The sequence below is a fragment of the Sitophilus oryzae genome, unplaced genomic scaffold, assembly GCF_002938485.1.
Source record: "Sitophilus oryzae breed Bouriz unplaced genomic scaffold, Soryzae_2.0 scaffold_1532_pilon_pilon, whole genome shotgun sequence".
Classification (NCBI taxonomy): Eukaryota; Metazoa; Arthropoda; class Insecta; order Coleoptera; family Curculionidae; genus Sitophilus; species Sitophilus oryzae.
The window spans coordinates 562,691-590,130 of NW_022146206.1; the positions used below are offsets into that span (position 1 = coordinate 562,691).

The window sequence follows — 27,440 nt, forward strand, 5'->3', positions numbered from 1 at the left end:
TCGGTAAAACAGATTTTGATTTTACCGGTTTCATTCCGTTTCCAAGAGAGGGAAAGTTTGATTGATAAATATTTTGCATATTTTTAAAAAAGTATTATTTCTTTTCTATTATATACATTTAGAATAAAATGTTGGGCGATATAGACGAAACTTCAAATGCAGAACAATTATTAGAACCTCAGATAACATCCTCAGATCCAAATGAAAGAAAATTGGCGAGAAGATTACGTATTGAGCGACGATGGGAAGCAGTAAAAAAGAGGTAAAAATATAAAATATTACAAAATTAATATTTAAAGTGCTGGTTTTATAGTTAATAACATTTTGTAGTAAACAGGGTGACTATGACTCAGAAATTTCAACGGAAGAACTGACACCTGTTCAAATACAATTACAAAAAAGCGCAGAAATTTTACAAAAATTTTTAATCGAAGGTAGTTTTTAAATAAAATAATTAAATATATTTTTCTATACTAATAATAATATTATTACAGGAGAAGAATATATTACTAATGTTAGAATAGCTAATGATTCAAGGGAAGTTGATAGAAGAGAGAACGAAGGTATCAATCGAGAAAAAATATATGAACAACTTGATGAAGAATCCGAGTCAGCTCAAGAGCTCTTCAACAATATTGCTGAGAAATGGGCGGTAAAAAGTATATTATTTATTTGGCATTACGTGTACTAAAATATATTTTTTCAGTCTATTCAAAATCACAATGATCCTCTTCAAATTAACGAGGATATTATGGAACAAAAAGAGAAGTGCGATATGCTAATAAGCCAAAAGGATGCGATTATAGCAATGCTTAATGAAGAACTAAAAAAAGCGGAGAGAACGTTTACGAAGGATCAAGTGAAGCAAAATCAAGATATTAACACTTTAGCGCAACGCATTGAAAAACAGGTATAATTTTAGTTTAAGCATATCAGTATTTAGGAACATATTTTTTATTTTCTTTTACTGTAGATTACGTTCATGAGGAAAGCATACAGACACGAGCTAAATATAATGGAGGAAGTGATTCTGAAAGAGCGGGAAAATTTAATAGATTCAACCGATAAAAAATGGGAAGAGTTATTTTGCAAACGGGAAAATCAAGAAATATCAAACACCGATAAGAAATTTGAGCAACTTGAGGAATTTAATGCCAGAATGGATCAGTTGCGCACTGAATTTCAAGTATTCGTTTATATATTGTAAATATTTATGACATAATAAAAAATATATATTTTGTAGGATTATTATAGAGAAACGAAAATTAAATTAGAAAACGATATTGAAGAACTACAAATAGAGCTTGAAAAAATTAGAGCTTTGGCTTTACTGAATAGTGAAAAGCTCGATTATAATTATCAGATATTAAAGAAGCGGGAAGACGAGAATATAATCATAAAATCTCAACAGAAAAGAAGGATGAACAAGTTACAAGATTTTATAAATAATTTAAGAGGAAAGATTACGGAATATGAAACTAACACTACCAATCAAATTAAGAAACTATCCGATAATATTAAGAAATTACATAAATCGATATTAGATGTAAGTGATCAATTTCCCTATTTTAAATTTAGCTGAAGTTGTATGGCCCTTTTTTTTCTTGGGTATGCAACCAACAATACGAGTGGTATTAAATTCAAAATTCTTTTAAAATCCTGACATTTAAATCGTGTTGGTATTCAAAGTTAACATTACGAAATGAAATTAAGAATAAAAAACTTTTTGATTAATAAATTAATAAACTGTTGAGATCTGTAAAGATATTTAATACAAATCTCAGGAGGTAAAATAAATACTTTTTTATACAGAATTTTTGGGTTTGATGCTAGGGTTTGATCACAGGTTTGATGTTACCCTAGACAATTTATTTGCTTATACAGAGTGATCCAAAATCATCAATATCGTCAGTCTATAAACAAAATACACTACACAAACTATATATAGTATGTGAACACTGTTTTCATCTTTGACTTAAGAATCATATTTTCTAAAAATGAAGTGAAGATATTTTTTTTCTTTGTGAAGTAGGTACTTCATTTGTAATGTAAGGGAAAATGGTGTTGAGATCATTATGTTTTAAGTCTCTGGTTGAGATAAAAAGTTTCTATTGACTGGGATTAAATGGGATTAATAAGTATATATCAAAATGTATATACAGGGTGAGTCTTAAAAAAGTGCAAATATTTTTAGGGGTATTTGCGACCCCAGAAAAATGCCTATGAGGTTTTATTCGCGAAAAAAAGATTGAAAATTTGGAATTTAAAAAAAAAAATTGAAAATGTTAGTTAAAAAAACATAATATTTTCATAATATGGCAACATAGATAGTAGAGTAAATTTAAAAGAAAGAAAACCCCAAAAAATAAAGTGCTTCTCAATATTTAAGAGAAAAATCAAATTTTTTTGAAATTTTTGCAGCAAAACATATCTTGGTGATTTGGGACTTATTTGAAAAACGGTAAAGAGAAAATTTGTTGCATTTATTGAGATCTACTAGCCCTGAAAATATTTGCACTTATTTAGGACTCGCTCTGTATATAGGGTGAGTTTTAAATAAGTGCAAGCTTTTACTGTTTTTCAAATAACTTCTACCTTCCAAAATTTTCAAAAAAAATGATTTTTTGGTAAAATTTTGAGAACCATTGTATCTTTTCAGGATTTTATTTCTTATAAATTTAATCTACTACCTACTAGGCCAGTCGCCAAGTATTAAAAAATAGCTTATGGCGGGAGCAAATCCGGACAAGCTAGAATAAACTTTATTTTGTTTAGTTTAGTATAAGGAACCACGTGTTAAATTTGCACCACCCCCAAAGCACGGATTTGGCCGCCATGTTGGAAAAAGTGGCTAAAATTCGGTTTATTTTTCATTATTTGTCAATAACTCGATTTCTGTCAACTTTAGTGCAAAAAATGTAGAGACTAAAATTAAAGAAGAGGAAAAACTCTATAAAAAACGTTGTATGGGTTTTTTTCGTGCGGCTACCCAAAGTATCGAATTTTACGAAAACAAAATTAAGGTTTGATATAATGTACGTGTTCAATATATCCGGGGTTAACTGTACTTGTTTCCACACCACCTTGAGCGGCACCCCCGAGACATAAACCCTAAAAACTTGTTTGCTACTAGTTGGCAGTAGCCTGCTGTCGCGGTCATAATGGAAGAACATAATTTGCATTATGACCGCAATAACGGACTAAATTTTTATTGTTGCGCGACTGGTGGAAAATCAAGTTTAACCGCCTTATCTCTCAGGAGATGCCTTGAGGTAAAGTACCCGGCGTGTTTTTTTTTAGTTTGAGAGTTTTTCCTCTTCTTTAATTTTGGTCTCTACATATTTTGCACTAAAGTTGATAGAAATCGAGTTATTGGCAAATAATTAAAAATAAACCGAATTTTAGCCAGTTTTTCCAAGATGGCGGCCAAATCCGGGCTTTACGGGAAGTACTAATTTAATACGTGCTTCTCGACACCAAACTAAACAAAATAAAACTTATTCCATCTTGTCCGGGTTTGCTCCCGCCATCGATGCACTTGCCGACTGGCCTATACATGTCATTGCCAATATTAAGAAATTATGTTTTTTTATTAAGAACTAAAAAAATTCCCAGACACCATTTTTTATCCAAATATTGACTTAGTTCCAAAAATTATATTTAATAATTATAATAAATAATAATATTTTGACAAAATCGAAATAAAAATGAAAAAAATTATTTTAGGACATATATTTATACGAACTTTTTTACTTATTTTTATCTGCAGAATAGGCAATCTGCACAATTCAGGCCACCCTATATAATAAGATCAGTTTTTGTTATGTCATTGAGTAGATTATTTTTGAGCTCTATGTAATTTTTAATGCTTGGCTTAGACTCGCATTTAGTTATTTTAAGAGTTCATTTTACTAGTCCGAAAAAGTACCAAAATAAGCGTTCGGCATTTAACTTAAACTGGCTAGGTATTTTTACACAAATGAAGAAGGAAATTAAAGATAAAGATTATACTATATCCGTAGTACATTTTTAGACAACATCTTTATTTTTAAGATTTTGATAGTCAAACATCAACAAAATATTCCTTATGTTTGGACTAAATTAGTTTACTTATTTCTCGAAAATAAAGACATAATTTAAAATTCCGTTACCATAGGGAAATAGATTGAAGTTTTGTGATTACAGTGATATATAATTTATATGGTTTTGTAACAAATAATTTGTATATATATAAATTCGGGTCAGAACGTCCTACGACGTTGTCCGATACCTAACTTCCACCATGTGCGATTTTCCCATTGATCTTCGGTCAGATTTTTCTCGCTCATCGACCTTCTTATTCCTTCCATCCATGTTTTCTTGGGACGTCCTCTCTTTCGTTTACCAGTTGGTATCCAATGAATGATTTGTTTTGGAATTCTTTCATTGTGCATTCTCTGAACGTGGCCGTACTATATTAATTGTTTTTGTTCTATATCATTTACTATTGTTCCCTCTATTCCTATCTGTTGTCTAATGTCTTCATTTCTGATCTTATCCCTCCGTGAAATTCTCATTGCTCTTCTAATCGCGTCCATTTCTGTTGTCTCTAATTTCCTTTTATTCCATTGAGTGAGTCGCCATGTTTCACATCCATAGAGTAATATGCTTATAACTAGTGTCTCGTATATATTATATTTCCTGTTTTTTGTAATTTCAGTGCTCCATAGAATGCCATTTATGCATCTGATAACTCTTCGTGCCTGTATTACTCTGTTGTTTATTTCTCTATCGTCCGTTCCATCTCCTGTAAATATCGATCCCAGGTACCTGTAATCTTCACATGCCCTAATTTCCATATTATTGTCTAAAATAAGATTTTCTGTATTAGCTCCAATTGGAAGGTATTTTGTTTTTTCTGTATTTACTGTGAGACCCCATTTAGCATATTCTTCAATTATTTTCCGCACCATATATTACAAACAATTTGTTACAGAGCAATTATTGCTCTCTATTTTATGGCAAATGCTGAAGCTCTGCAAACCTTAATCAAGGCACGTGTGTTTGGAATTTTGGATGTGGCTTAACACGACAGGATCGGACTAAGCCTTAGGCAGATTTCTGAAATATAATATATATTTCCTTCGGCCACACACCCGCTTTACCCGACCCCTGAGGGCGACCCGAAAGTACAGCGTAAAGTACTTTTAAAAGAAATATTTAATTAACTCTTTTAGAAAAATGAATTTTCGACTCTATTAACAAAGTTGTCACCCTGTATATAATTTATTTAAGGTGGACGCCAAAGCTGACCGATTCGCTCGAGTTAACGATGAAAAGTTTCACATGGTATGGGAGATGAATCGTCAACGTGTTCATAATGTTCTCAAAAGAATTTTGGACACTGACAGGATCCTGTACGAGCAACAAATGGGTATCGATTGGGAACCACCTCCCAATTTTGTGGTAGAGAAAAAAGCTCTACTAAGTTATAAACTGGCTCTTACTACACTCTCATCGGATAATATCATTGGTAAGCTATCATTCTGCGGCGAAGCTGAAATTGATACCGGTGATGCGTCGCATACCTACAAAATATTGTATATTATCGTTGATTGAAAGAACTATAACTTATTTCCTTCAATCAACGATATTATGTTTATATTTAAAAATAAATATTGAGATCTCCTATAATATATGGCCGATTCTAAAATGCAAGTATAAATTCGGAATAACAATTATTCTCCTAACATTGTATACTTATCGAACAGAAATTTTAATAGGTATTCCAAGAATTGGTTATACCTGGTATACAGGGTGTCCCAGGCTCAGCGCGCATTAGAAGTTTCTAGAGAACTACAATATCTAGATCGGAGATTTTTTGCACATCATTGTTTCTCAACGAGATCTATCGATTAAAAATATTTTCAATATGGCGGCACTTTCGGAAATACCGGAAGTTGATCGCAACTTTCTGATTTTAAATGGGTGCCCCCATTTTTTATTACATACTTAAATTCTCCATAAAATTTTATGAATTTTGATATTAAACAGATTAAACACTCTATACTACTCTATACGTTTTTGAGAAAAAGATATTTAAAATTTTTGGACGAAAAAAATTGCTTGTCAAAAATTTGTGTATAGCCTAAACATCAAAATTAGTGATTACCGCAGTCACTGTGTCATAAAGAGAAGATATGTTTCTATTTCAAAAATTAAATTGTTCGAATGTCATATAATAATAACCGCAGCTGTCATGGAATTTAGCGATGAAAAAAATATCAAAACTCATTTCTTTCAATTGGAAATCCATTTTTTTATTTTACTAGTGAAAATGCTTGTCAATTCGTTAATTTTTGACTATAAATGTTCCTATACCTAAAATAAACTGTTTTTAAGTTATTCAAGATTTATTTTTAAAGCGTATATGTTTCTTGATTTTAACCAGTGGCCTATGAGCAACGTCAAGCGATGCAAAACAATAGATCTGGCCATGTCATATTGTGACACTTTGTTCAAAAAGCAGTATTTTATCGATCAGCATTTCCAAGACAACTTTGCGCTGTTTTTTTTTTCGATCATACGATATATTATTAATAATATCAACTCTTACAAAAATAAAGTGCGAAAATACGAGATATATTTTTATAAATACACTTTTTAAACCCTTAAGGGGGGCAGGCAGTATTTATAATATAGAAGATTCAAATAATTCGTTTTCTGATAGACTGAAATAAATTGTCTGACTGACACTTACTGTCAAAGGAATCTAGATAAAATCAAGAAAAATACACGTTTGAAAACTAAATCTTAAATAACTTAAAAACGATTTATTTTAGGTATAGGATCATGTATACTCAAAAAGTAACGAATTGAAAAACCTTTCACTAACGAAATAAAAAAAGTGGGTTACCATTTGAAAAAAATGATTTATGATAATTTTTTAATCGCTCAATTTCATGACAGATAACGTCATTACTATATGACATTCAAACAATTTAATTTTTGAAATAGATAGCCACATGTCTTCTCTATATGTCGCAGTGGCTGTGGTAATCACTAAATTTGACTTTTAGGCTATATAATTTTTTTTGACAGGTAGTTTTTTTCGAGAATTTAAATGTATAATAAAAAAATTGGGGTACCCATTTAAAATAAGTAAGTTGCTGTTAACTTCCGGTATTTCTGGAAGTGCCGCCATATTGAAAATATTTTTAATCGGTAGATCTCGTTGTAAAACAATAATGTGCCAAAAATCTCCGATCTAGATATTGTGGTTCTCTAGAAACTTCTAATGTACGCTTAGCCTGGGACACCCTGTATACTTGCTTTTTAGAACCGGCCCTTATAATATCAGATAATTAAACTCAATTTCAATTTATTTAATGTGTGTATTGGTCGAGCTTCATACACTCAGATGCAAAAAAAACGCAAGGGAACATTTTTTCAATTCAATTTTTTCAAGTGTTTTATTTTTTTTTATTCTTATAGCGCTATTTTTATGAATTTTTTTAGCAAATTGTATATAAATCTATCAACTTTAATTCATACACTTAGTTTTTTTTATAAACTTTAGTATTTGGTTTCTTATACAGGGTTAATTGAAAGATTGTTTTTTATCCTAACTTTAAAACACCCTGTGCAATAATTTTGAGAGTGAGTGACTTTTTTTAAAACATTTTATTTCTTTTAGAACCATGTCTTTTGAGCATTTTGTTTTTTGACTCATTTCAACGCATGCCATGGTTAATTTTTAAGAGCGAAATGAATTTGAAACACTGATTAGAACTTTATATTAAAAATAAAAAACGTTAAAATGTAACGATACAGGATTGGTTTTAAGAAATATTTTTTTTGGAAATCTTCAAAGTAAAATAACTCGGTTATTTTTTACTTATTTGAAAAACGGTAAAGAGAAAATATGATTCTTTTATCGAGACGTCTAGTAATTAGCTTATTTTAATTATATTTAAATGCCAGTTTTTTTAGATATACATTTTGTACTTAAATATTAATTTTCAGATGCGGAAAAATACAAATCGAGGTCAGCAGCAAAAAATCAGAAAGGAGATAGACCTTCTCTGAAAGGCGTGCGCGATGAAACATTGGTACTTCCGGATGAGACTTCGAGCAAGAACTATCAAAGAGTCATTAAACACATTTTAGAAAAAATATCCGATAAATCTGGTTTTCTTGCCGAACGGCGTTTGAAAACATTGCTGAAGGGATACGAAGACGAACAGAAACATTTAGTGAGATTGGACAACGTCTTTAAGGTATGAAGTTAAAGGGGGTGGTTCCTCTTTTGTTAATTTTGTAGATTTTCTTGCAGTGCAGTGGCAAAATACCTATAAAGGATTTTTTTTGGAGAGAATTTCCTTTATATATACATGGTGCTACAAATTCGAGGTACGAGCATTGGTATCTCGGAAACCGTAAGAGATACGAAGATGGTTAAATTGGGGCAAAGTTGCGCTTTAGAATGTTCACCATGATGCCATCAAAAAAGTTTTAAAAATTTCAAGGATTGCTGAGTTTTGGAAAAAACGAATTTTTTTGAAAATCAATTTTATTTTTTCTTGGCGTTAGTTTTTAGAAAATCAAAAAACTAATTGCACATTCTCATGGCCACAATATGTTAACAAAGCAACGAATTTAAAAATCACTTTATTCTCGATATATAGTTTGTTTTTTGATTCATCCCAACAGCTGTATTTTTATTGGAGATATTCGCTTTTGAGTAAGACAGTAACGATTTTAACGCAATTTTAGCATTGGTTTTGGGTCCTCATCAACACACTTATAAAATAGTATTTATTGCTTTGAATAAGACGACTAAGGAAGGAGCATAATTCTATCCATGTATTCATGCATGGTCGGCGGAAAAAGGACTCTAGGGTGGGGATCCTTGACAGTTCTGTTTGACGATTCATTTGACACATTTGAATTTGATTTGAAATTTTGTGGATTTGCCAGTCTTTACGGAGCTTATTTTATGTTATTTATTATTTATTCTACTACTGATAGTTGTATAAAGGTAGTAAATCTAGATGGAAATTGTAGCAGAACTTAAATTAACAGTGACACCATCGCGATTTATCGAAAAAGACTCTAAAATACGAGTAGTTGGTTGTGTAGCGTGCGGTAGATCTCGGCAAAAATCGAGTGAAATAATGGAACAAATTTTCGCTAGTAAGTCCCTATATAATATACATACGTGTAGTAAACCGATCATTTATGAAATTCACTTAAATTAACTAATTATATATTTTTTCTTGCATTTTTGCTTTTATTTACTACTTGTCAAAGATTAGATATCAAAGAATTTAGATACGTCAATTTGACTTACCTACTTCAGTAGCGTATCGGATGTTTGTGTTAATAAATAATTATTAAAACTTATCTATTTTTATTATAATAATATGTTTTTATAACAATTTTAATAACTACCAACATTTATTCGCAACGAAAAATAAACTAACTAATTATTGAGTCTACCCCACGTCTACCCTACATCATAGATTTACATTTTTTAAATAAAATTAGAACGGCACTGATAAACCGGAATTTAAGTCGGCCATATTTGAGGCCCATCGCGGTGGATCTAAGATTTTTGATATGCTCCTTCCTTAGTCTTCTTATTCAAAGTTAAAATCGGTGTGCCGCTGAGTGTACTTGCGGATTTTGTTCAATATATTCTTTAAACTTACCACTTTTTGGTCTTTCTTTTTATCTGTATATTTTTTTCTTGCTATTAGAATGTAACTTTTTTACTGATTAGACAGCAAGACTAAGGGATACTGGTCTTGCATTTGCTCGTTGCTATTTTTTTTTGTAAATTATTTTGCTCATTTCAGGCTCTTGGAATCGAAGGCGCTTCGAATATTGATATGTTATTTAAACACTTTCAACCTTATACATTTTGTCCAACTTGTCAAGGATCTATGGTTGTATCCTCTGCCAAATTAGATGGTAAAGACAGTACGTGTGTCTCACAAGTTTACTCTATGTACTCAAGTAAGTACACATTTTTTGAGACAATTTTTTTTTAATCATAGCAACCTAGAATGTAGAATGAGTAAGACTGCGACCTTAAAGATATATTGTGCCCCCTTTCCTTGAGTCCTCACACAGTCTATAGCCCATCATACCCCTGTTGTAGAGGGGACAAGGTATTTCCCATCCTCCTCTGACAGCAGTTCTTCCTCCGAGGGTACACACCCTTCCACGGTTGGAGTTTGGCCCTCCGTGCCGCTCTTCACAGTCGAGGAGCTTGCCTCCGGCTGAGGAACCCGTGAGGTGGAGGATCTGTCTCCATTTTCTCCAACTCTTTAACTTGGTCTCTCCTTAGACCTGATATACCGGTGTTGTCCCGTATCTATATAGAGGATATGTCTCTCTTTCTCTATTGCCTCCTGAACCCGTGAGGTGGAGGCTGGAGGATCTGTCTCCATTTTTTCCATCTCTTCTTTCATTGTCTCTCCTTAGACCTGATACCGGTATTGTCCCGTATCTATAACAGAATCCCTCGTTCTCTATTGCCTCCTTGGATTTGAGGTCAATTCCTATTGTGAGGACCTGACCATGACCCTCCTCCCTCGAGTTGATGACTCGCCAACTCGATGTCCTTACATTGAAGTTCTGACCCTGGATAAGGCTCATCAGGTAGGTGGTGTCTTTCGCCTTGCTCCTCGGCAGAAAGACCGTGATGGCCGCCCCTTTAGGGATGTTTATTCTCTTCACTGTAACCAGTTCCGGCCCTTGCCAATTTCTAAGTTGCACCACTAAGTTGCGATTTCCACCAACCAATTCGCCGATTCTTGAGATACACAATCTATGAGGATCATGCCCACCCGAAAGTGTATCTCCGCAAAACGCGGCTGACCCACATTTGTCCAGTATAGCCTCTTCTAGAGACGTTTGCTGGTCGATGGTCAGAGCAACCTCTGGGAAATCCTTTGGCAGCATCGCCATTTTCACTTGTCCAGCAATAGCGGCAAAGCTGGTGATACGTCCCCGCTTGCCTCCCGCTGTTGGACGGCTTTCCATCCTGGCCTTTCTCTCCCTGCCGGAGAAGAGGTAAGAGGTTCTCGCTCCCTCTCTTGCCCTTTGATGGAGATGAGTCAGGATGTTTTTGGGTTTTTTTACTCCCCCCTATTCGGAGGAGTGTTTTCGCTTTTGCTTCCCCTGGAGCAAGTCCTTCGTGGAGCAGTCGGAGATATCTTCGTGCTTCTGCTCCGCTAAGACCTACTCTCAGAGGACTGTCTAGCCCGCCTGATTGACCCAGGCCGGGTAGACGAAACTGTAGCTTGTGTCACTTATTGAGTCTAGAGGTAGACTCCCGACCCTTGTTGGAGAAGGTAGTAGTTTGTGTGCCACTTGTGGAGGATGATCCCAAGCAAGTGTCAGCCGCCCCTCTTGTAGTTTTTTTTTGATTTGGTCCCTTGGTTACTTTTATTTGTAATGTTCCCAGTGTTGCTAGGGGGCTTCCCCACAGCTTCACCGGTGGTGTTTTAATACTAGATCTCATAGTGTTCCCACGAGTCGCTAGGGATAGTCGGTCCACTTCCACAGAGCCCCGCATATAGAAGTAAGGGGTAAATACAATGGGGTGCCCCCTGATGCCCCAAGGTTGAGGCCAGTAATGGCTAGTACTCTATCTAGCCACTCATCCCTTTGCCCTGGTCCCGCTATCGTAGGATTTATCGTTTTTGGTGAGGTTGTCTCCTCTAGGTCCAGACGGTTAAGCCAAGCCCCCCCCCCCATACCCTCTACCTGCGAGACATGACCACAGTCAGTATAGAGGGTGCCTATGTATGAGAGGGGTAGCCTCGTCCGGCATAGTTATATGTCTTGGTGCAATTCCCTGGCCACGACACTACAGCCAGGGACAAGACGATGAGGGAGATGCTTGTTAGACCAAGCCAGGCGCTAGGGGGATTCCCCCCAGCATCTGACCATGAGCTTCCCCACCAACGATAAGGTTTTGCATCTCCTAGGAGAAGATTGAAACCTAACCAACTAGGCGTCTTGTTGTGTTGTGAAAATTCCAAATGTTTATTTTATTTTTTTTATTAAATTTAAATTTTATTTTATTAAATTAATTTGTTAATAATTTAATGTTAATAAAATTGTCGAAAAAATGTTAACGCGTAAAGGAGAGCGTAATTAAGGCACTGTTGGGTGTAATAACATTGAGTAATTCAACTTTCCTGGATATTCAACTATCCCGAAACAACATTTTATAGCTTATAGTTTCTTACACCGACTTGATCAAAAGCAAAAATGGATTCAAGCAGTTCGACTAAACAAGTGAGTAAAGATGGTTCGCTATTTAAACGCGTGTATTTGGCTAAACGTTGGCAACGTTGACAGACATCTGGCGTAAATTCGGTTTGTTTTTTGTGGTTATATATAATGTTTTGTTATCGTTGTAATGTGCGGTATTTTTCCTATGGAATAAATTTTCCACTCCCAAGAATATAATATTGCTTGATTTTCATTTTTGCAATATAATGAAGTCATAGCAAAAGTTAAGCGTGCAAGAGAAAAAGATATTAAGGAACCTAGTGACTGTGAATTTATTAACCGTTGTGATATGGTTGAAGTAGCGGGTTTGAAATAACTAATAACTCCCGTTGACGAAAATTCGGGCATACTTTATTTTGTCCACCATGAAGAACCGAAAATGTTTACTGTTTTCCTTTTTAATATTTAGAATGCTATGTTGTTATTTTCTATAATTTTTAATAAATATACTAAAAAAGTAAATTGTAATTTTAAGATATGTCGATCAGCTTGAATATTTAGGTGATCCAGTATTCTAAAAAGTTTTATTTGTTCTAACTTCCACCAACATTCTTCCTCACCACACTCATCCTGTACAGGGTGGGTCAAATTCGACGCTTTTAAATGGAAACACCCTTTTCTATAGGAGATAGACAAAAACTAATATCGGTGTCTGGAGCTCAATTTTTGCCAAAAACATGATGGTGAAAACCGCATATCGATATCTGTTACCGTTTCGAAGTTACGGGGTGTTTTTCAAAAATATACATTTTTAACAAATCGCTGTAACTTTTTTGCTATGGAAAATTTTGTATTTTTATGAAAACATTTCCAAAGCACCTTTTTACGTAGAATTTAATGGTTTAAGTATAATTTTTTTAAAATTAATAATTTAAGAATTATCAACAGAAAATTAGATTTTTTATATGGGACACTCTGTATATTTTTAATTTATTAAAAATAACTTAAAATTACCTTTCCAAAAATATAACACACTTGATATTTTGCTCGATTCCTCTTCGAAATATAGAGTATATAAAAATTCGCCCGCTTTAAATAGGCTTTGAACGGCACCGGCTGTAATGCAAAAAAAATCTAGCTGTGAGCATCAATTAAAACGTAACCTAACAATTTAAAATACATTTAACCAACATCAACACATTTAAACTATATCTAATAACAATAAAAATAAATAGCAAACCAAGACATAAGATTTTGCTACAGATGTTCGACATATCGACCGTCTTCTGCTATGGACAGACGGGGCTGTTTTTGAACATTTCTCGCGGAATTCATTAACTCAGTGGGGGTGAAAGATACACTCTCATAACTGCTAAGTATTTCTAATTCTTGTCTAGATTATACGAAATAAGGAACCTTTATTCTTCCGCAAATATATCCATAGGATTAGATCCATGGGCACTAAGTCAGGCGGCCTCGACGGCCAACGGCTGGGATCTTGGTTAGTTATTCAATTATTCTTGAAATTGGCTTCAAAAAAACGCTGATAACTTCAGCGTTCTGAGGCGGTGCGTCGTCTTGTGGAAAAATATGTTTTCGAGTTCCATTAAGGGCATATCATCAATAAGGGGTCCAAAGCCTACTAGTTAAAAGTGGCGAACTTTTCAAAATTCTGTATTTCGAAGGGGATTATAACAGAATATCAAGTGTGCCATATTTTTGGAAAGGTAATTTTAAATTCTTTTCAGTTAATTAAAAATATAGAGGGTGTCCCAAATAAAAAATCGATTTTTCTGTTGATAACTCTTAAATTATTAATTTTAAAAAATTATACTTAAACCATTAAATTCTACGTAAAAAGGCGCTTTGGAAATGTTTTCATAGATTACAGTTGAGGGTTGGAACCTTTGGTGTTAAACAGCAAAATAAAAACACTAAATCACCACAATACACCAAAACACTTTTACTTTTACACTGGACGCGCGTTTCGCTAACCATGTTAGCATCATCAGCAGATGATTATAAACTAAAGTACAATCTACAAGTTGAGCGTTTATATATTCGCCCAGTGGGCACCGAGGTCAGAGCCAACTGGAGTTGGCTCTGACTCGGTTGGCTAGATTTTGCCACGCCCACTCGGTGCCCACTGGGCGAGTATATAAATGCTCAACTTGTAGATTGTACTTTAGTTTATAATCATCTGCTGATGATGCTAACATGGTTAGCGAAACGCGCGTCCAGTGTAAAAGTAAAAGTGTTTTGGTGTATTGTGGTGATTTAGTATTTTTATTTTGCTTTTTTTTAATGTTTTCATAGAAATACAAAATTTTCCATAACAAAAAAGTTACAGCGATTTGTTAAAAATGCACATTTTTGAAAAACACCCCGTAACTCCGAAACGGTAACAGATATTGATGTGCGGTTTTCACCATCATGTTTTTGATGAAAATTGAGCTCCAGACACCGATACTAGTTTTCGTCTATCTCCTATAGAAAAGGGTGTTTCCATTTAAAAGCGTCGAATTTGACCCACCCTGTACAATAGAATACATTTTACTGGTAACCTTTAGTAAATGTTAGTTTTTCACTAGTGAATGTTAGAAAAGACTAGGAAAAGTCTACAAATCTCTTTAAAATACCACATTTACTGGCCCAATGCGTAATTGCTAGCATTTACTAGTGAATGTTAACAAACACTGAATTTCCGACTTTCACTGTAATATATGTATATACTAGTTGTGTATGATATTCTCCTATGGTGGCAGCACTGGTGGAGAAAGCACCAAGCCTATAGACTTGATCATAATGTAGCCATCAATACCTTTCATTATTTAGAAATTGGAGAAGCTGAAACAGTCATACCAGAACTGGTTGAAGTGATGGAAGCCGTAAGACAACCCGACGCCGTTTTTGACATTGTGGTATCTGATTTGGTGACAACTGTCGATTTATATGACGAATTAAAAAGTGCAGAACCATCGTATATGGAAGGGGTAGAGGATATTTGCGGTGGAGCTAATTTAGAGGTTTAGTAAGTTACTGAATGCAATAAGTCCAAGTTATACAGTCCCAGGATATGTCCCCGGATTGTCTTTACAAGAGGAAAAACTTTTTTTATTATCAATTCTTTGAGAAAAAAATATTCTTTCTAAAAATTTTGCTTGTTCTAAAATGGCAAATCCCGTTTATATTTTCTCAAATTTCTATACTATTTTAGAGCAAATTAAAAAAAAACAAAATATGGTTGAATTTTTCCTTCTGAAAGTCCTAAAAATCCGAGGGGTAATTCGCTATGGAATTTGGTGTACAGGGAGTTGGAATTTTTTGGAATTTTTTTTGGAATTATTTGGAATTTTTTGGATTCTTTTGAGAAAAAAATCTATTTGGTGTACAGGGTGGGTCAAATTCGACGCTTTTAAATGGAAACAACCTTTTCTATAGGAGATAGACAAAAACTAATATCGGTGTCTGGAGCTCAATTTTTGTCAAAAACATGATGGTGAAAACCGCATATCGATATCTGTTACCGTTTCGGAGTTACGGGGTGTTTTTCAAAAATATGCATTTTTAACAAATCGCTGTAACTTTTTTGCTATGGAAAATTTTGTATTTTTATGCAAACATGTCCAAAGCACCTTTTTACGTAGAATTTAATGGTTTAAGTATAATTTTTTAAAATTAATAATTTAAGAATTATCAACAGAAAATTTGATTTTTTATATGGGACACCCTGTATATTTTTAATTAGCTGAAAAGAATTTAAAATTACCTTTCCAAAAATATAGCACACTTGATATTTTGTTATAATCCCCTTCGAAATACAGATTTTTTAAAAGTTTGCCACTTTTAACTAGTAGGCTTTGGACCCCTCATTGATGATATGCCCTTAATGGAACTCGACAACATATTTTTCCAGCAAGACGACGCACCGCCTCTGAACGCTGAAGTTATCAGCAAATTTCTCCAGCCAGTTTCAAGAATAATTGAATAGCTGACCAAGAACCCAGCCGTTGGCCGTCGAGGCCGCCTGACTTAGTGCCCATGGATCTAATCCTATGGATATATTTGCGGAAGAATAAAGGTTCCTTATTCTTCTGTATAATCTAGACAAGAATTAGAAATACTTAGCAGTTATGAGAGGGTATCTTTCACCCCCACTGAGTTAATGAATTCCACAAGAAATGTTCAAAAACTGCCCCGTCTGTACATAACAGAAGACGGTCGATATGTCGAACGCCTGTAGCAAAATCTCATGTCTTGGTTTGCTATTTATTTTTATTGTTATGAGATATAGTTTAAATGTGTTGATGTTGGTTAAATATATTTTAAATTGTTATAAAATTCTGCATCTCTCATAGCAAATATTATTTTCGTTTTAATTGATGCTCACAGCTAAAATTTTTTTTGCATTACAGCCGGTGCCGTTCAAAGCCTACTTATTTAAAGCGGGCGAATTTTTATATACTCTATATCTCGAAGAGGAATCGAGCAAAATATCAAGTGTTTTATATTTTTGGAAAGGTAATTTTAAATTCTTTTCAATAAATTAAAAATATACAGGGTGTCCCATATAAAAAATTAATTTTTCTGTTGATAACTCTTAAATTATTAATTTTAAAAAAATTATACTTAAACAATTAAATTTTACGTAAAAAATACTTTGAAAATGTTTTCATAGAAATACAAAATTTTCCATAGCAAAAAAGTTACAGCGATTTGTTAAAAATGCACATTTTTGAAAAACACCCCGTAACTCCGAAACGGTAACAGATATTGATGTGCGGTTTTCACCATCATGTTTTTGATGAAAATTGAGCTCCAGACACCGATATTAGTTTTCGTCTATCTCCTATAGAAAACGGTGTTTTCATTTAAAAGCGTCGAATTTGACCCACCCTGTACACGATTCCAGCAGCGGTTTACCCCTCGTAAAAATCAAAAGGCGTTGGCTATGGAAATATAATTTTGATTTCATCCCTTGATAGATGGTTATCAGGCCCTCAATAGTAATTTTAGAGAACTACAAATTTAGTTTCTTCTGTATCGCCAGACGGCGCAAAATACATTAAAGTACAGGTTTCTAATTTATATATGAAGATGACATAACAGCCTTTATGTTGACTATCGCCTATGGTCTAGTTATGGTTTAGTTGACAAAATGTTGGTGATCCGTCAAGTTATTTTAAAATCATTATTTAAATAATTATTACTTCAGATATTCCTGATTTGTAGGAAATTCGGTGATTTGTGTTTATAGTTTGTGTTTTTATTAGTTTGTCCATTTTGGTATTTACAGTCGATCATCATTTTGGTGTTAGATACTAAACTTTCTTAATAAAGATATATTAGAAATAATAAATTGATGAACCAAATAAAAGAATAATAAATAAGTAAGTATATACCTAGTTGGTAATATATAGTATTTTGAGTAACAGTTAATTAATAGTCTATAATATTTTTTCTATAATATTATAATTAATGTGGTAAATCAAAAAAATAGGCGCTATATGCTCTATTGTTTCTATTGTATTCATAGTTTTATTTCTGTTTTAAATATCTTACACCTCTAATCATAACGTATCTAATAAAACATAAAATGTGGTAAAAAAGTATATTTATTATTTTATTTTTTACAAGGATTATTTTGTGCTTGGATAACGTTACCGTTTTAGTTAGGCGTAATAAGTAACGAAACGCTAAAATTATGTTATGTCAAAACTCTCCACTAGTTTCTTCCGGATCACCAGGTGGTCTAAAATGACGGACTTATTTGGTTTATGTCAGTGTCTCATCTATCTCTAGTACATGATGGTTATTATTAATTTTCATTAACGTCTTATTTTTTGCTGTTGTTAAACTATTACATTTTCCAATAACTATTATCACCCTGTTCATAGCATTGAACAAGACAAATTTTGTGCAAACAGCAAAAAATATGTCTTTAATTAAAATTCTTTCAATAACAATCTATCCAAGAATGAAAATTATATTACCATAGAAACGCCTTTTGATTTTTAGGACTTTTGGACTTCAACCCTTTTTCAGCCATATTTTCATGTTTTTTTTTTAATTTTCTTTAAAACGGTATGGAAAATTGCAAGAGTATAAACGGGGTTAATCATTTTAGAAGAAGCACATTTTTTTATTAAGAATGAATTTTTTTCAAAATATCAATAACAAAATTTTTTTCCTCTTGTTTTACAATTTTACGATTACTTTTCAATATATCTTCTTTATTAGTTTTTAGTCTATTTTTTATTTTGATCATTTTTATTTATTAGGATTTTACGTACAGTTCATTTTTTAAAATGCCTTGGACAGATTTTTTGACTTTTATTGATATTATTTAATGTAATTTGATTAATTAATTTTCCCTCTATTTTTATAGTAGAGAAAAAGACAAAGATAAAGCAAAGGGTACTTCAGCTCGAATAAGACTCTCACGTACAAATATTAATGTGGACATGTGGCAGTGTCAATACAAACATTCTTTGGTTATTAGTTCTGTTTACATATTGAAAGCCTTACGAGAATTTGTTACTTCTTATTATGTTAAAAATGTTGGGTAAGTTTAAAGTACTAGAAAAAATCTACAGTTTATACCAAAGACATCTAAATAAAGGGAGAAAACAATTTACATTTTATCGCGATCACAAACCGTGTTCCGCAAAAATCGATGATGACAGATTTACGCGGTATGTGATAGAATACGGTTCGAGTTCCAAATGGTATTATTGTTATTAATGTTTCTTGGGTACCTATAGAAACGTTAAACTAAGTATTTGTATAGGTATATAACTTTAATTAATATATATAGATTGTGCCAGGATTAACCTTTGACATTATTTTTATTTTCCTAATTAAATTATACCGTATGATCGAATAAAAACGGCGTCAGCGATGGCTATGAAATGAAGATCGCAGTCATTTTATATGTAAATTTATATAGGAAATGCCATCGATCGTCATTTCCAAGCCAACTGGACGCCGTTTTTATTCGATCATACGGTATTAAGGAAATTACAATGACAACTATAGTCTGTCCAACGAGAAGATCCTTGACAGTGATTGATGTGTCTGTCATTTTAATTTCAAAGTAGTTTATTTTATTTTACAAAGAAATAAGTTGGTACAACTGGAACGCATAGCAGGATATATTTAAAATTTGATTGACAAGATGACAAGTGATTACTTCAAAATATTGTGAAAAAAAACTGTATAAAACTGAAAAAATGTAATTGAGCTATTTTATTTAATAAAAACGGTACGTGTTAATACAAAACAAACAAGAACAAGACACTACATACCAAAAAAATATAAAAAAGAACTATTATTTACTTTCAAGCTTTATGAAACTACCCGCATTTATGATTATATTTATCAATATAACTTATGTACAAATACAAATTTGTAATATTCCACAGAAATAAATAAAACAACATAGGTAAATAAAACAAACTATTTTATTAATAATAACACCTACCAAATTTTATACCTTAAAGGTTGATTAATTAACTTTAGTCTTAATTTTTTAAACCAGTATACCTTTTGACATTATTTTTCTGCAGTACTAAAATCCATTATTTATCTATCGTGTGATGTCGATATTTTACAGCTACTCTAGTTTTTAGTATGTGTTTAGTTTGATCCTTCTACCATATACGAGATGCACTTATCTACGACGAAATGGTATACAAACTTTATCGATGGCAACTTCATTGGTGTATAAGACTTTCTGCCCTGGCAGCGAGTATTAACCATAAACTGTGCTCTGGGTCTACAGTTAATTTTCACTCGATTTTTCCTCCACTTGACTTCAAAAGACACAAAACACACGTAATAATACGAATCAAAATGCATCATATTCCAAAACGCAGGGTATTTAACAAAAGTTGACACAAAATTATAACCTAGAATTTGGCAAGACTTTGACAAGCGTCAAAAATGACAAAAATCTAAAGGCGAGTTCATACGCATCGGCGTCCGTTTGTCGTTCATCGTTCCGTCAAACCAATAAAATTGAAATACGATCTGTCATTTTTTAAATAAACCAATAAAACTGGTTAAAAACAACAAGACACGACGCATGACGGATTTATATTTAAACCCATCCATAGATAACTTAAAAATTATTAGAAACTTTTTTTAGTAAAATAAATAGATTGGTATGGGACGTCATCTGCTTTTCTTCTGTCATCGTCTGTCGAAATCTTACCTGAGAAAAAAAACAGAGTATAGCAGCATTGCCGTGGATTCATCTTTACTATGAAATTGTCGAAATCTGTAGGAATTACGCTGACATTTGACGTTTTCATTTGTTTTCAGTCAACTTATATTTGACAGCGCGCGGTTGTGAGTTTTCTGCGGTAGTTGAAAGTTTTTTTAGCTTTTGAACGACTTTCGAATAATTATTAGTGTTTACTGAACAGCCCGCCATTAAAAACCGGAAACGGAAATAAATTTCATAAAATTGAAATTGTCATGTCTATGCCATGTCAAATGTCCCAGCCGCCATATCTGAAAATTAGTTACCCAGGCAGCCACGCTGTTTCCATAATTTAACATTGACTTGACACTTCTTCTTGTATTTATTATTTTATGGTTATAAGTAGATTGTTACAAAAATACCTATATTTTCTTATTTGTTGGCGCTTTCGAATTGTGAAATTAGAGTTACCCTCAGTTATACCTCAGGCAAAACTAGTTATAATGGAAAATTGGTCTGAGACAATCCCAATCAATTTTTGATAAAATTCATCAATTTTTGATAAAAAAAAACATCACGCCACCGTCACGTCACTGATAGAGCCAAATGACAGAAAGATAGACGAAACTCAACGGTGTTGTCATATTTATGTACCCATCCCTTTTTAACTCTCATAAACGTGTCAAATATGTCAATATATATCATAAATGATTCTAAAAAATTGAGTTTTATGAATGGAGTGTTCTGTCTACCCATTTAGATGTCTTTGGTTTATACCAAATAAACTTTTAGTCAAGTGATTAAGCTGGACTGGCACAGCGTTGACCACTTTTATATATTTTCTTTTAATCAAAATATTTTAGAAAACAAAAATAAATTAATTATAAATATATAAACAGTTATTATTTACATCAAAACACACATTCTTAACAGCACTTAAGGGACATAAAGGGCCATTACTACCGCTTTCCGGTTGAAAATATTCTAATAAAGTTGCGATAAGTTTTTCACTGCTTTTCGCAATCTTTTACACTTCGCACTAAAAGAAGTTCTAAAAAGAAAAAAGTTCGACTGCAAGGTCTGCTAGTTGACATTTTTAAGCTTAAAATCCCACAACACAATTCATTTAAACCAAAAATTCGTAATACAAAACTAAAGTGTCAAAACAAATGACAATGTCAGGAAATAAATGAATGTGGCAACTTGTTATTTTTTACAGCAGAGCCTGAATCCCAGCGGGAAATTTAAATTCCAGTTCAGCCCGGCGACGAATATGTTGCCATGGTTGGCAACAATGAATTTAAAAATCGCGCTTTTGATTACGTAACTCAAAGTTAATTGGTATTAAATATTCAGGGTGGTCCGAACTGTATTCCGGAAACTTCGTCAGCATATTCTGCAGGTAAAAATAACTAAAAAGTTTCTAAAATGCTTAGTTTCGGAGATACAGGGTGTAGAAGTTTCATTTTTATTTAGATTTTTTCCAAATAATTTCTTAATTTTTTATTTTCTTTATTCTTAATTCTTTATTTCTTTATTTCTTGATTTCTTAAGTAACGTCAATATTTGGAATTGGAGAAAATTGGTGTCTGGGAGTTTTTTGACATGAGAAATTTGGATGTCAATATGACTCTAACTGATTTGAAATCCTGAAAAAGACTTTTCGTCCGTACCTGCATAAAACTACTGAGTGAAAAAATATACAGTTCCGTAACTTTTTACGGAAAAATGTCAATTGGCAAAAATCACTACGAGGAACCGTTTTCAAAATATTTAGAATGCAAATAGTCTATACGTGTCATTATTGACAAAAATAAATATGTCGATTAGATAGTTATTTGACTGAAATCATAAATGTTGGAACTTTTTGTTTTTTTTTCAATTAATCATAATTTTTTTCTTCGAAAAAATGATGATAAAACATTTTCTGTTGAACTTTTAGCACAAAAATATGTTAAACTTATGATTTCAGTCTAATAACTATTTAGTCAACATGTTTAATTTATGTTAATGATGACAGGTTTTACCGAGAGACCTTTTTTACGTAGAAACGTCGTAAATGTATATTATTTTACTCAGTATTTTATACAAGTATGGAAGCAAATTTATTACTTTTCAAACCAGTTAAAAAATATGTGGATGGCCCTCTACAAGTAGGAGTCAGTTGGCTCCACAAGGAGAGTTGTTGACATCAAAATCAAATTTCTCATGTCAAAAAACTTCCAGACACTAATTTTCATCCAAATATTGACGTTACTTCAGAAAACATTGGGAAAAAAATCGAAATAAAAATGAAACTTCTACACCCTGTATCTGCGAAATTAAGCATTTTAGGACATATATTTATACGAACTATTTTACTTATTTTTATCTGCAGAATATGCTGCCGAAGTTTCCGGAAGACAGTTCGGACCGCCCTGTATAATTTTAATATAAATAAGGTAATAACGATTATTTATCATTTTAGACTACCCACAACTGGATCTCGATTAGAGAAAAAGCGTCTAACAATTTCTCGTCTTTTATCTGAAGCCGATATGAATAGTTATTGGGAAAAATTTAAGCTAAATTTTGGAGAAGACAGAGTAAGAGTATGGAAAGCTCTTTTAGTCGGATTAAAGAAATACCACGATATTCTGAAAGGTACGTTCAGTAAATTTGCGATAATCTAGAAAATACATTTATTTACTGGGACACTGAATCGAACGATTTTTTTAATTGGAAGAGATAAATTATTTTTTCTGATATCTCAAAATAAACTTAAGTAAACTAAGTAAACAGAAATTAATATTATCATTTTGCTTTGTTTTATTGCCTGCCGGGTAATCCGATACACAAAATAATTTGCTTTAATTATTATAAATTTGCTGATGGCAAACATATGTCTCGCTCAATAGCTTTACCATTAGAAAGGTGCCAAGCAAAGATATACTATAATTATTCTCAAGATTGATAGACTTAAATATTGAAGAAATGCCTGAAATCTTGATAGACTGATTGATTCATATGTATTCATATAATTTCAGAAAAATAGACATCTTTTACGTGTAACAACTAGTTTTTTACACATAAAAATTAGTTTTTTACACGTAAAAAATAGTTATGGGGGGGGGGGTGTAATTACCACTATTACCCCTCCCCTAAAACCGCGCTTGACTGTACCGATGAGTCGTAAAATATACACACGTAGTGCACATACATTTTTTTTAATTACCCCCTAATTTTTAATAGCACAAAATAACTGAACGTATAAAGGCTCCCTTTCATACGCCAACATGTTTGCGCAAATTAGTTTGAACAAAACGATTTGCGCAATAATTTATGAGCGAAAGTGCAAACATTTTGTTTGTACGTACTAAAATAATTGGTTTGGACAAATCTGTTCTGTTTTCAAGTTTCAATCATTCTACCTAGGTGACATGCCGAAATACAAATGGAGAATTTAAGATCTTCGTAGGATATCCCCGTAGCCATAAACCGCAACGTAGCACTAAACCGTTCATGTGGTGTAATTGCACCCCGTCTCATGACAGTATCTTCCCTCTTAATGATTGGTGTTATTAAACTTAATAATATAAGATAAGTTTCCTCGTCCATTCGCAAATAGTTTCGAAAGTCGTCGGGCTCAATTCTTAATTCTTTTATCAAATTAGTATGAGCCAATAAAGGTCTTTTTTGTAGCCATGATTTGATTTCTCGTCTTTTCTTTTTCTGTAAAATGAGTTTCTTCTTAATAGTTTGTCTATATTCATATTGTTACGTTTTTCGTCGTTTTCGTGTGGATAGAAAGTCACAATTTATTTAAACACAATTTATTTAACACTAATTAACAAAAACAATAACGATTAAAAGACTTAAAAAACCATTTATAACTTATTTACAATTTATCTAACTATTTATCTAACAGGAATTTATTTTGAATATAGCGCGGCGATTGTAACTGTACGCGTCGACCGGTTGTTTTTCTCTCTGTCCTCTTCAGGCTTCGGGCGTCTGCTTATACAGGGTGGTCCGAACTGTATTCCGGAAACTTCGGCAGCATATTCTGCAGATAAAAATAAGTAAAAAAGTTCCTATAAATGTATGTCCTAAAATGCTTAATTTCGGAGATACAGGGTGTAGAAGTTTCATTTTTATTTCGATTTTTTCCAAATAATTTCTGAAGTAACGTCAATATTTGGATGAAAATTGGTGTCTGGGAGTTTTTTGACATGAGAAATTTGATTTTGATGTCAATATGACTTCTATTAGTAGAGGGCGCCACCTATATATTTTTTAGCTGGTTTGAAGAGTAATAACTTTTCGTCCGTACCTGTATAAAACTACTGAGTAAAAAAATATAAATTCATGACGTTTTTTACGTGAAAAAGATCTCTTGGTAAAAATCGCTACGAGTAATGGTTTTCGAGATATTTAGAATCGAAATTATCAATACCTGTCATCATTGACATAAAATAAACATGCTGACTAAATAGTTATTAGACTGAAATCATAAATTTGAAATGTTTTTTCCCAAATTTATTATTTCAGTTAAATAACTATCTATTGAACGTGTCTATTTTTCGTCAATAATGACATGTGTTGACTATTTCCATTCCAAATATCTTAAGAACGGTTACTCGTAGCGATTTTTACAAAGATATATTTTTTACGTAAAAAGTAACAGAGGTGTATATGATTTTGCTCGGTAGTTTTATACAGGTACGGGGACAAAAGTTATTACGCTTCAAAACAGTTAAAACCTTTGAATAAGAAGACTAAGGAAGGAGCATATCAAAAATCTTAGGTACACCGCGATGGGCCTCAAATATGGCCGACTTAAATTCCGGTTTATCAGTGTCTTTCTAATTTTATTTAAAAAATGTAAAACTATGATGTAGGGTAGACGTGGAGTAGACTCAATAATTTGTTGTTTTATTTTACGTTGTGAATAAATGTTGGTAGTTATTAAAATTGTTATAAAAATATATAATTCTAATAAAAATAGATAAGTTATAATAAGTATTTATTAACACAAACATCCGATACGCTACTGAAGCAGGTAAGTCAAATTAACGTATCTAAATTCTTTGACATCTAATTTTTGACAAGTAATAAATAAAAGCTAAAATGCAAGAAAAATATAAAGTTTAGTTAATTTAAGTGAATTTCATAAATGATCGGTTTACTACAAGTATGTATATTATATAGTCACTTACTAGCGAAAAGTTGTTTCATTATTTCACTCAATTTTTGCCGAGATCTACCGCACGCTACACAACCAACTATTTTAGAGTCTCTTTCGATAAATCGCGATAGTGTCACTGTTAATTTAAGTTCTGCCACAATTTCCATCTAGATTTACTACCTTTATACAACTATCAGTAGTAAAATAAATAATAAATAACATAAAATAAGCTCCGTAAAGACTGACAAATCCACAAAATTTCAAATCAAATTCAAATGTGTCAAATGAATCGTCAAACAGAACTGTCAAGGATCCCCACCTGATTCCCACCCTAGAGAGCTTTTATGGTGCCTTTTCCGCCCACCATGCATGAATACATGGATAGCATTATGCTCCTTCCTTAGTCTTCTTATTCAAAGGTTAAAACACATGTAGGTGGCGCCCTCTACTAGTAGGAGTCATATTGACATCAAAATCAAATTTCTCATGTCAAAAAAATCCCAGACCCCAATTTTCATCCAAATATTGTATTGACGTTATTTCAGAAATTATTTATAAAACATGGAAATAAAAATGAAACTTCTACACCCTGTATCTCCGAAACTAAGCATCTTAGGACACATATTTATACGAACTTTTTGACTTATTTTTATTTGTAGAATATGCCGCTGAAGTTTCCGGAATACAGTTCGGACCACCCTGCATATGAGAGAAACAGACGATCCAGATTTGTCTCGAGAATTCTTAACCGTGTTCTACCAACTTCTATTCGTTTTCAAACGTCGCCGGGCGTATGAGTCATAGCCGAGTGGCCAAGCCTAAGGCCGAGTTCACACGGGTCCACAACAATATTATTATTTTTCTTTCGTTTTTGTAATATGCCATATATACATATACAACCACTAGAACTACGCTACACTACCCGATTTGTCCAACAGTTTACGGTACCTATTTTGTATTTTGTGCCAAAATATTTGAGCGTTAAAAGTATAAACATAGACTCCAACAAGTTTGCGATTATGGTTTGTATAAACCAAATTGCGCAAACATGTTGGCGTGTGAAAGGGAGCCTTTACAGATAACTTGCGCAAATTGGCTTGTGCAAACCAAACTGTACTAATAAATCGTAAAGTGTAAACAGAAATCGTTAGTTTGTACAGTTCAAAAATTCGGCTGGACTTAAATTTGTTGGTTAAGATTTAACCTATGGTTTTTTAGATTATTTAGATAAAAACCTTCAGACACAAATAGCACAAAATAACTGAACGTATAAATAAAAAACTAAGTTTGCGCAAATGTTGTACAGTTTGCGCAAATTATCTGAGAGTCTAAACGGGCCTTAAATTTTATTCTTTGCGTTTGTTCCAAATTTTTCAGGACTAGAAAAACATAATTAAATTGCACATATCTATGAGTTGTCAGTATATTGAGTTTATACAAAAATGTTATAACAAAAAAAGCACATTTAATTTTAACTCATTTCTTCAACTTGACATTGAATGTTTTTCTTAAACTCTTGAATTTTATAAATACTAATCACCATACCCTAGTTGTGTTAAGGACGTTCTCCATTGTTACATTAATACGTCGTCTTAAACTGTGTTTTTTTTGTTGTAGATAGAAAAAATATTTGCAATGAGGTATTGAGACTGAGAAAAGAAAATACAGAATTAAAAAGATTGCTAGCAAATTACCTGGACCACCACGAATTTCTTCCGGCTAGTTGTGCCAAGGAAAGAGAAAATAGTATTCTTCATAAATAAACCATTACACTATTATTTTATTTTATACTTTTATTACACATTTAGAAACAATATAAAGCTATTATTATATTAA

General features: G+C 32.6%; 1 protein-coding gene across 1 annotated transcript; it reads left to right on the top strand.

Moving 5' to 3' along the window:
• Positions 1-35: 35 nt before the first annotated feature.
• On the top strand, positions 36-27,440 carry LOC115878815 (dynein regulatory complex protein 1 homolog). The gene is made up of 13 exons (XM_030895417.1): positions 36-262; positions 331-434; positions 495-652; positions 707-910; positions 974-1,186; positions 1,244-1,546; positions 5,275-5,512; positions 8,005-8,258; positions 9,840-9,999; positions 15,067-15,262; positions 18,620-18,796; positions 22,905-23,080; positions 27,222-27,440. The coding sequence occupies exons 1-13, from the start codon at positions 129-131 to the stop codon at positions 27,365-27,367; spliced, it is 2,463 nt and encodes an 820-aa protein (XP_030751277.1). The 5' UTR covers positions 36-128; the 3' UTR covers positions 27,368-27,440.